General features: G+C 43.9%; 1 protein-coding gene across 2 annotated transcripts in view; it reads right to left on the bottom strand.

Moving 5' to 3' along the window:
• FARS2 (phenylalanyl-tRNA synthetase 2, mitochondrial) overlaps positions 1 to 11,567 on the bottom strand; it is a 616,855-nt gene extending 605,288 nt beyond the window's left edge. Inside the window, exons 1-2 of one of the 2 annotated variants that reach the window (XM_069730708.1) lie at positions 11,478 to 11,564; positions 2,037 to 2,126 (exon numbers count right to left, since the gene is read on the bottom strand). Coding sequence is in view for 1 of the 2 variants with exons in the window: in XM_069730707.1 (XP_069586808.1) it covers positions 11,478 to 11,557 (80 nt within the window). In the remaining variant the exon portion in view is untranslated. Of the gene's footprint in view, positions 1 to 2,036; positions 2,127 to 11,477 lie in introns of both variants that reach the window. The other variant, XM_069730707.1, reaches the window with a different exon arrangement.

Raw genomic sequence — 11,567 nt, forward strand, 5'->3', positions numbered from 1 at the left:
TTTTAGAGCAAAATGCCCTACCCAGTGTAAGAAAACTTGGTTTGAGTTAAAGATCATGGGTCCTCGAGCAAGACAATGACCAAAAGCACACATCCAAAAGTACACAGGAATGGACGAAAAAGAAAAAAAATGGACTGCATTAAAATGGCCAAAAATGAGTCCTGACTTCAATCCCATAGAAAATCTTTGGGGTGAGCGGAAATCTGCCATTGGGGAAAAGAACCCTGCAAAAATTCAAGAGCTTGAACAAACTGCAAAGAAAAGTAAAACACCATCTGAGAAGAAGCTTATACATGGCTACAAGAAACTTTGGAGGCTGTCATCAATATCAAAGGGTGTGCAACCAAGTATTAAATAGGGGTGCCTTTATTGTTGCACATGCTGTTTATTCTGTTTCTTCTTTGAAATTGAAACATGTAAGTTCGCGATTATCTTGTAGTGTATAGGCCCCCTTAGGTTGTATAGGTAATCCAAAAAAAATCCAACAAGTATATACAAATTGATCTTATCTTTATTAATGAGTGTTATCAAAACATTACATAAAATTGGGTGAATTAAATAAAGTAAACCACCAAAGCGTCGCATAGGATAAATCGTACCAGAAGATTAAATTATATCGCAAATGGCTCCTGACCAGCAGATAATAAATTCTGTACATTAGTAGTAAGGTAGGAAACTATGAAAACTAGTGGGGTAAAAACTTACTGATATAACTAACCAGTCTAATGCTCTGCAGTGTAGGTAGTGAACCCTCTCAAATCAGGTACTAAACAGCACACAAGTAACCTGCTTTACAGCACTGGGGTCCTGGGTTCTCACCATGTTTGCGTGGGTTTCCTCCGGGTTCTCCGGTTTCCTCCCACACTACAAAGACATACTGATGGGCACAGTCATGATAATGTCTGTAAAGCGCTGAGGAATTAATGGTGTTATATAAGCACAGAATAATAAGTAAATAAAAATCAGTAATAAGGTAGTAAGGATAACAAGAGAAAAACAAGCAAGGAGAAACGTGTTCCACCCCCACCGGGTATGTATAGATATTGTGAGTGCTACCCTGCATTTCTGATTGATTGCCATCATTACCATGACTATCTTCAGGTTATTTGGACATATTGTTCAGTATCTGATAAGAGGGGTTCACTTCTTGCATTGTAGAGCAGTGGGTGATTATATCATTTATATTTGTAGGCTTTATAATATCCCACTAGTTTCACAGCCAAGTGCTGATGTATATACGGAATGGGCAGGAGTCATAGGTAATGTAATATAATCTTCTGGACTTGTACTATTTATCCTATGCATGTAATTCTCCAAATGTTATGTAATGTTTTTATTATTATTCAATAATAAAGATAATAAAGAGAACATCAATTTGTATATATTTTAGTTGTCCAAATTGTTTTCTGTTTACATATAACACCTAGGCAGTCATTGGCTATCCCTCCTATAGGTCGTTTTTAGTGATGAGTGAATGTGATCGGATAAGGTGTTATTGGAGCATGCTTGGGTGCTGAGTGACTTCGGAGTGCATGTCTTGTGGCCGTTCAACATCTGCAACCCATGCAGGGATTATTACCCAACACACAGGCACGAGACAGGCAGCCGTGGGGACTTGAATATTTAAGCACGCCGAAGACACTCGGTTAGCACACCTTCTCCCTAGCATGTTCACTCATCACTATCTTAGGCCAGTTTCACAGGTCAGTGCCTCCAATAGGTGTGGTGACAGTTTTCACACGTACCGGAGACACTGACACACGTACAGTCATGGCCAAAAGTATTGACACCCCTGCAATTCTGTCAGATAATACTCATTTTCTTCCTGAAAATGATTGCAAACACAAATTATTTGGTATTATTATCTTCATTTAATTTGTCTTAAATGAAAAAACACAAAAAGAATTGTCCTAAAGCCAAATTGGATATAATTCCACACCAAACATAAAAAAGGGGGTGGACAAAAGTATTGGCACTGTTCGAAAAATCATGTGATGCTTCTCTAATTTGTGTAATTAACAGCACCTGTAACTTACCTGTGGCACCTAACAGGTGTTGGCAATAACTAAATCACACTTGCAGCCAGTTGACATGGATTAAAGTTGACTCATCCTCTGTCCTGTGTCCTTGTGTGCACCACATTGAGCATGGAGAAAAGAAAGAAGACCAAAGAACTGTCTGAGGACTTGAGAAACCAAATTGTGAGGAAGCATGAGCAATCTGAAGGCTACAAGTCCATCTCCAAAGACCTGAATGTTCCTGTGTCTACCGTGCGCAGTGTCATCAAGAAGTTTAAAGCCCATGGCACTGTGGCTAACCTCCCTAGATGTGGACGGAAAAGAAAAATTGACAAGAGATTTCAACGCAAGATTGTGCGGATGTTGGATAAAGAACCTCGACTAACATCCAAACAAGTTCAAGCTGCCCTGCAGTCCGAGGGTACAACAGTGTCATCCCGTACTATCCGTCGGCGTCTGAATGAAAAGGGACTGTATGGTAGGAGACCCAGGAAGACCCCACTTCTTACCCCGAGACATAAAAAAGCCAGGCTGGAGTTTGCCAAAACTTATCTAAAAAAGCCTAAAACGTTTTGGAAGAATGTTTTCTGGTCAAATGAGACAAAAGTAGAGCTTTTTGGGCAAAGGCATCAACATAAGAGTTTACAAGAGAAAAAAAAGGCATTCAAAGAAAAGAACACGGTCCCTACAGTCAAACATGCCGGAGGTTCCCTGATGTTTTGGGGTTGCTTTGCTGCATCTGGCACTGGACTGCTTGACCGTGTGCATGGCATTATGAAGTCTGAAGACTACCAACAAATTTTGCAGCATAATGTAGGGCCCAGTGTGAGAAAGCTGGGTCTCCCTCAGAGGTCATGGGTCTTCCAGCAGGACAATGACCCAAAACACACTTCAAAAAGCACTAGAACATGGTTTGAGAGAAAGCACTGGAGACTTCTAAGGTGGCCAGCAATGAGTCCAGACCTGAATTCCATAGAACACCTGTGGAGAGATCTAAAAATGGCAGTTTGGAGAAGGCACCCTTCAAATATCAGGGACCTGGAGCAGTTTGCCAAAGAAGAATGGTCTAAAATTCCAGCAGAGCATTGTAAGAAACTCATTGATGGTTACCGGAAGCGGTTGGTCGCAGTTACTTTGGCTAAAGGTTGTGCAACCAAGTATTAGTCTGAGGGTGCCAATACTTTTGTCTGGACCATTTTTGAAGTTTTGTGTGAAATGATCAATATTTTGCTTTTTGCTTCATTCTCTTTTGTGTTTTTATTAAATGAAGATAATAATACTAAATAATTTGTGTTTGCAATCATTTTCAGGAAGAAAATGAGTATTATCTGACAGAATTGCAGTGGTGTCAATACTTTTGACCATGACTGTAGATCCATTCAAGTGAATGGGTCTGTGCACATGTGACCCACAGGCAGACATGTCCGTTTTTTACCATGAGCATGGGCCGCAAAACGTCCCGCACACGTGCACACGGATAACACTCTGGGATATCATCTGTGTGATGTCCCAGCACCTGAGAAGCAGTGCTACAGTAAGCACTGTTTCCCGGCACCGAGTGTTGAAGATGGCTCTCATTATTCTCCCTTGATCAGCGCGAGCAGGGGAGAATGATGAGAGTTGTATTTAATTGAGAACAATGACAGCAGATGGCGGCTGATGTGACTATTACTACCATCAGCCTAAACCTGCTGCTAATAACAGCGAGAGCAGGAACGGCTGATGGGAGTATTCATCAATCAACGCCTGTGCTGTAAATAAATATTTTTTTAAAAATCCAGGGTGGGTTTCAGCAAGGCTAGTTATCAATAATAGAGGGGTGCCCCCATTTTTTACAACAATCCAGGTTGAAAACTGTTTATCCCCCAGATATGGATTATGGCGTGGGACAGAAACATGGACAGGTGAGGGATATTGTTGTTTTTTATTTTAGTTTTATTACAGAAGACGAGGGCTTAGGTGTAATAAACAATTATAGTCACTTAACGCCTGCTATTTTAAAATTAAAAGTGTGTTTTATTTCTAATAAAGGACTTTATTCTGGCTGTGTCTTTATTTACCATGTAAGTATAGGATTAGTAATGGATAGGTGTCTTATAGATGCCTCCCCATTAGTAATCTGTACGTTTGATGTCACCTGACAATACAAAGGTGAAGTCAACCCCACTTGCCACCGCTACAGGGCAAGTGGGAAGAGTCGGGCAAAGCGCCAGAATTGGCCCATCTAATAGATGCGCCTTTTCTAGGCAGCTGCGGGCTGCTATTTTTAGGCTAAGGGGGGCCTATATCAATAGCCCCTTACCAGCCTGACTGAGAATACCAGACTCCAGCTGTCAGCTTTAGCAAGACTGGTTGTCAAAAATGGGGTGGAGGCCACGCCTTTTTTTATTATTTATTTAAATAATTTAAAAAAACATCATGGGTTCCCCTCTATTCTTGATACCCAGACTTGCTGAAGCTGACAGCTGAGGGTTGCAGCCCCCAGCTGTGAGTTTTCCATGGCTGATTATATAAAATAGAGGGGAACCCACTCCATTTTTTTTTTTTAATTTACTTACAGCGCCAGAGCGGCTAATGAATACTTCCATCTGCAGCTCCTGCTCTCACTGATATTATCGGCAGCAGGGGTAGGTTGATAGGAGTAATAGTCCCATCAGACGCCGCCTGCTGTCATTGTTCTCACTTAAATACAACTCTCCTCATTCTCCCCTGCTCGCGTTGATCACCGGCAGAGCAGGGGAGAATGATGAGAGAATCTTCAGCACCCGGCGCCAGGGACCAGCACTTACTGTACCGTTTTCTTCCCTGGTGCCCGTCCGTGTGATACTGATGCAGCACACGGTTGCCACACGTGTGCTGTAAGTATTACACACATGAACATCTCCAGTATCGGAAACTGGCCTTAGAATGGGGTCTTGTGTGGAACCTTCTGTTGGTCCTGTCTCCCCCCTACCCCCCCCCATATTGTATACTGTCATATTGTGTGCAAATAATTCAATAAAAAAAACTTATTATAAGTGCTGGACATTGTAGCACAGAAACAGTGCAAGTAATGGGACAAGTAAAACTTCCACAGAGTTCCTTGAATGATACAGTACTGCACAATACTGTCAAGCTATCAGTGCAAAAACATGCAGTAGACAATATATAATGCCTAAATAATATCAACATACAGTAACCAAATAACAATGATTGCAATCTAGAGGCGTTATATTAAAGGGTTTATCTGCCAGTTTCCAGAGCCACCAGCTTTCCTATCAGAAGTGAGCGGTGCCAATGACATTATGACCCACACACCAGCTGAGAGGTACAGTATGTGCATCATCAGTATTCACGTGGGCATCTCAGTAGGAGGATACCGTCACTTATTATGCGATCATGATCAAGTGTTATGATCTGGTGGTTTAGGAGCAACATGGAACGAGTTCTGAAGGAAGTGGTAACTGTACTGACCGCAGTCCCTAAGCTCAACACAACACTAGAAGTAGCCGTGGGATGCTCCTAACTCTCCCTAGGCATCTCGTCACAGCCTAAGATCTAACTACCCCTAAAGATAGAAGCAGGAAAACTATCTTGCCTCAGAGAAAATCCCCAAAGGATAGATTAGCCCCCCACAAATAATGACTGTGAGTGGAGAGGGAAAAGACATACACAGAATGAAACCAGGATGAGCACAGGAGGCTAGTCTAGCAAGATCGATAGGACAGGATGGAATACTGTGCGGTCAGTATAAAACACTACAAAAATCCACACAGAGATTACAAAAATCTCCACACCTGACTAAAGGTGTGGAGGGTAAATCTGCTTCCCAGGGCTTCCAGCAACACAGAGATAATTCATACTGATAAGCTGGACAAACATAGAAAGCACAGAACGGATAAGTCCACAATCTGTGGACAGAAAAGAGCAAGCAAGAACTTAGCTTTGCTGAACTGGTCAGGATAACAGGGAAATCCAAAGAGATGTGAATCCAACCAGGAACCATTTACAAGTGGCACTGGCTGAAGGAAAGAGCCAGGCATAAATAGCCGAGCAGAAAAGACAATCAGTAGAAGCAGCTGCTGACAGCTAAATCCAAGGAGCAGCCATACCACTTGAAACCACAAGAGGGAGCCCAAGAGCACAATTCACAAAAGTGCCACTTACAACCACCGGAGGGAGCCCAAGAGCGGAATTCACAACAGTATCCCCCCCTTGAGGAGGGGTCACCGAACCCTCACCAGAGCCCCCAGGCCGATCAGGACGAGCCAAGTGAAAAGCACGAACCAAATCGGTGGCATGGACATCGGAGGCAACAACCCAAGAATTATCCTCCTGGCCTAACCCTTCCACTTGACAAGATACTGAAGCCTCCGCCTCGAAAAACGAGAATCCAAAATCTTCTCAACCTCATATTCCAACTCTCCCTCAACCAACACCGGGGCAGGAGGGTCAACCGAGGGAACAACGGGCACCACATATCTCCGCAACAAAGATCTATGGAAAACATTATGAATGGCAAAAGAGGCTGGAAGAGCCAAACGAAAAGACACCGGATTAATAATTTCAGAAATTTTATAAGGACCAATAAACCGAGGCTTAAACTTAGGTGAAGAAACCTTCATAGGAACATGACGAGAAGACAACCAAACCAAATCCCCCACACGAAGCCGGGGACCAACACACCGACGGCGGTTAGCAAAACGTTGAGCCCTTTCCTGAGACAACGTCAAATTGTCCACCACATGAGTCCAAATCTGCTGCAGCCTGTCCACCACAGAATCAACACCAGGACAATCAGAAGGCTCAACCTGCCCAGAAGAAAAATGAGGATGAAAACCAAAATTACAAAAGAAAGGTGAAACCAAAGTAGCCGAACTAGCCCGATTATTAAGGGCAAACTTGGCCAACGGCAAGAAAGACACCCAATCATCCTGATCAGCAGACACAAAGCATCTCAAATAGGTCTCCACGGTCTGATTAGTTCGCTCAGTTTGGCCATTAGTCTGAGGATGAAATGCCGAAGAAAAAGACAAATCAATGCCCATCCTAGCACAAAAGGCCCGCCAAAATCTAGAGACAAACTGAGAACCTCTGTCAGACACAATATTCTCTGGAATGCCATGCAAACGAACCACATGCTGAAAAAACAATGGAACCAAATCTGAGGAGGAAGGCAACTTAGGCAAAGGTACCAGATGGACCATTTTAGAGAACCGGTCACAAACAACCCAGATAACAGACATCTTCTGGGAAACAGGAAGATCCGAAATAAAATCCATGGAAATATGCGTCCAGGGCCTCTCAGGGACCGGCAAAGGCAAAAGCAACCCACTAGCGCGGGAACAGCAAGGCTTGGCCCGTGCACAAGTCCCACAGGACTGCACAAAAGCAGGCACATCGTGCGACAAGGAAGGCCACCAAAAGGACCTAGCAACCAAATCTCTGGTACCAAAAATCCCAGGATGACCAGCCAACACCGAACAATGAACCTCAGAAATCACCTTACTTGTCCATCCATCAGGAACAAACAGCTTCCCCACAGGACAGCGGAATTCACAACAGAGAAGCATGATGTAGGGGCAGAGATCCTGATTTCAGTGGTGTGTCACTTCCTGGGCTGTGTGTTGTTGTGCTAATAAAATCAGTGTATTACTTGCAGGAGATTATCACTGCAGGACTAGGTGTCTCTTGCTTCCTAGTCAACTGCGTAACTGTGTAATCTGCCCCCACCACTGATTAGCTGCTTTCTATCAATGCACAGTGTACACAGTAAGCTGCCAATGGTGCGGGCTATACACAGCTCAGCATTCTGAGCACTGGTAGATCTGGAGCAGAAAAAACTGTGATTGTATGAAAATGAAGGCATGCAGACCAGCAGGTGACACATCACTGGATTCAGGGTCTATGTACCTACATCACGTTGCTCTCAGATGACATAACAAGAACCTGCTGATAGATTTTCTTTAAACACTCGCATATCAATTCTAGGTTTTCTGCTGGAAGGGCAACATATTGTATACATTAGCCTGGTGTACTTAGAAAATCCACATAAGAATGGCTATATACATTTTTTTTACGGAGTTCAGCAAGAGAGAGCTCATGAGCAAGGTGTCTCTAACATCATGTCCTCCCTCTATTTTAAACTGAATCTGTCAAAAACTGAACTCCTCGTGTTTTCTCCCTCTACTAACCTACCTTTGCCTGACATTGCCATCTCCGTGTGTGGTTCCACCATTACTCCAAAGCAACATGCCCGCTGCCTTGGGGTCATACTTGATTCCGAGCTTTCATTCACCCCCTACATCCGATCACTGGCTCGCTCTTCTTATCTGCATCTCAAAAACATTTCTAGAATTTGCCCTTTTCTTACTTTCGACTCTGCAAAAACTCTGACTGTTTCACTTATTCATTCTCGTCTGGACTATTGTAACTCTCTAATTGGCCTCCCTCTTACAAAACTCTCCCCTCTCCAATCTGTCCTGAATGCTGCAGCCAGGATCATATTCCTCACCAACCGTTACACCGATGCCTCTACCCTGTGCCAGTCATTACCCTGGTTACCCATCCACTTCAGAATCCAGTACAAAACTACTACCCTCATCCACAAAGCACTCCATGGCTCAGCACCACCCTACATCTCCTCCCTGGTATCAGTCTACCACCCTACCCGTGCCCTCCGCTCCGCTAATGACCTCAGGTTAGCATCCTCAATAATCAGAACCTCCCACTCCCGTCTCCAAGACTTTACACGTGCTGCGCCGATTCTTTGGAATGCACTACCTAGGTTAATACGATTAATCCCCAATCCCCACAGTTTTAAGCGTACCCTAAAAACTCATTTGTTCAGATTAACCTACCGCCTCAACACATTAACCTAATAATCCCGGTGTGGCCTATCATAAAAAAAAAAAAAAAAAAAAGTTCCTCGTATCATGTTCTCATACACTTTATGCAGTTAATAGCCCTCTGTATCTGTTGCTGCTACATACTTAGGCAGTTAACTGGTTCATGCAGCTTTACATGAACACCCGAGCCTTACACTATGGCTGGTCCAAATAACTAAAGCAATTGTTACCATCCACCTCTCGTGTCTCCCCTTTTCCTCATAGTTTGTAAGCTTGCGAGCAGGGCCCTCATTCCTCCTGGTATCTGTTTTGAACTGTATTTCTGTTATGCTGTAATGTCTATTGTCTGTACAAGTCCCCTCTATAATTTGTAAAGCGCTGCGGAATATGTTGGCGCTATATAAATAAAATTATTATTATTATAAGGTGTATTCACTCTCTATCCACCCAGTCTGAATAACAGCTGCAGCTTGTACTGACTAGTGTGAGACCTCAGCAGCAGTGAGGACGGGAATTGAGGAGCTGTCAATCTCATTAGGGGCAGCACGGTGGCTCAGTGGACAGCCTTACAGCGCTGGAGTCCTGGGTTCTAATCCCACCAAGTCCAATAGTAGAAAAAACACACATCCGCACTGCTCAAAGGTCAGACTCAATGACCGTATTATATCATCGGTCTAGCACCACAGAAAGTGATACTGGCTGTATGAATCCTCTACACCTGAATCAACGGGGTGCTGCTGCCAGAAAAAATGTACACAGAATCCAATGGCAAAATAGAAAAAAGTAGGCGCGCACTTACCCTGTTGCGGTGAATATCACTTTATTAGGACATATAAACAAACGGATAGCAGGGAGGGATAGAGTCAGCCACGGACAACGATCGTTTCGTGCTCTACGGCACTTCAACGGGTCCTAACGCTGAGTGGAACAGGAAGGAGTTTTATAGACCCATCCGGATCCCAAACTCCTCCCCCTGGACTCCAAACATAAACAGTGTTACATTTAAAACAAAATGATGTTAAAAACAACAATGATAAAATAGCACATGCTGAGAACTACAAATAAACCGAATATAACTTTTAGAAACAAAGATTGAGACACTTTTATAAGAAAACCGACATGTCGACTTTGTCATTCAAACCATCTCCTGCATGGTAAGTGTGTAATAGAATTAGAGTAGGTCATATCCAGCACACTGTACGGGACTTTATTTCTTGCAGGACTACCCATGTCGTCTACGTTCTTTTTTGTCCGTGTAGACGCTTCTACATTGGCAAAACATTTCGCCCGCTATTTGTTCGGATTAGGGAGCATTTTTATTCCATTAGAACAGGGAAAGGAGCTCCGAGGTTAATAGACCATCTACACACTTACCATGCAGGAGATGCCCACGTACTGAGATTTGCGGGTTTGGAGCGGGTTTCGTTGCCTGAGGGAGGAGGGGATTTGTGCCGCCTCCTGCTGCGCAGGGAAGCCAGATGGATCCTGCGCGCAGATGCAGCAGGACCATCTGGTTTGAATGACAAAGTCGACATGTCGGTTTTGTTATAAAAGTGTCTCAATTATTGTTTCTAAAAGTTATATTCGGTTTATTTGTAGTTCTCAGCATGTGCTATTTTATCATTGTTGTTTTTAACATCATTTTGTTTTAAATGTAACACAGTTTATGTTTGGAGTCCAGGGGGAGGAGTTTGGGATCCGGATGGGTCTATAAAACTCCTTCCTGTTCCACTCAGCGTTAGGACCCGTTGAAGTGCCGTAGAGCATGAAACGATCGTTGTCCGTGGCTGACTCTATCCCTCCCTGCTATCCGTTTGTTTATATGTCCTAATAAAGTGATATTCACCGCAACAGGGTAAGTGCGCGCCTACTTTTTCTATTTTGCCATTCTAATCCCACCAAGGACAACATCTGCAAGGAGTTTGTATGTTCTCCCCGTGTTTGTGTGGGTTTCCTCTGGGTTTTCTCCGGTTTCCTCCCACATTCCAAAGACATACTGATAGGGAATTTAGATTGTGAGCCCCAGTGGGGACAGTGATGATAATGTGTGCAAACTGTAAAGCGCTGCGGAATACGTTAGCGCTATAGAAAAATAAAGATGATTATTATTATATGGGCAGAGAATAAATGAATGCACTCTGGCACGCTAGCTGGACTCACAACATACTCTTTTGCAGATCAGACAGAAAACTTTCAAAAAGGATTACACTGCCATTGTTACATGCATCTTCAAAACAAGTACACCAGCTTCATCAGGTGGCACAGATCTAGTTAGTAATATCTGCAGTTTCCATTGTGACATCCCACACACAGGATGTGCACTGCCCTGTGGTCATACAATGCTGGGCTTCCCGCATGGCTCGCCTGCACTCATAGTGATCAGACATTATGCTGTATCCTAATGAGAAGTTCCCTTCCCTGATGAAAGGGTTAACTATTGTGTACAGCACCGAAACTGTCAGCGACCAGGAAATCTGCAGCAACGTTCACCCCGCACCCAGTGACCTCCCCACAGCGGTACCAGTCACATGTCCCCTCTACAGTCAGCTGGTGCAGCACCCTGGCCATGACAGGACAGGACTCGTGCCTCCATGGTAAGAGGCCGCAGAGCCGGAGCACACTACACACTCACAGAAGCTGTGCAAGGAGGCGCATGACTGCGGGCCTAGAGAGCTCCCAAGGCTGAAGGACCTTACGTGACGTCACCACCATGTGCTCTGTC

The sequence above is a fragment of the Ranitomeya imitator genome, chromosome 6 (assembly GCF_032444005.1).
Source record: "Ranitomeya imitator isolate aRanImi1 chromosome 6, aRanImi1.pri, whole genome shotgun sequence".
NCBI classification, from domain to species: Eukaryota; Metazoa; Chordata; class Amphibia; order Anura; family Dendrobatidae; genus Ranitomeya; species Ranitomeya imitator.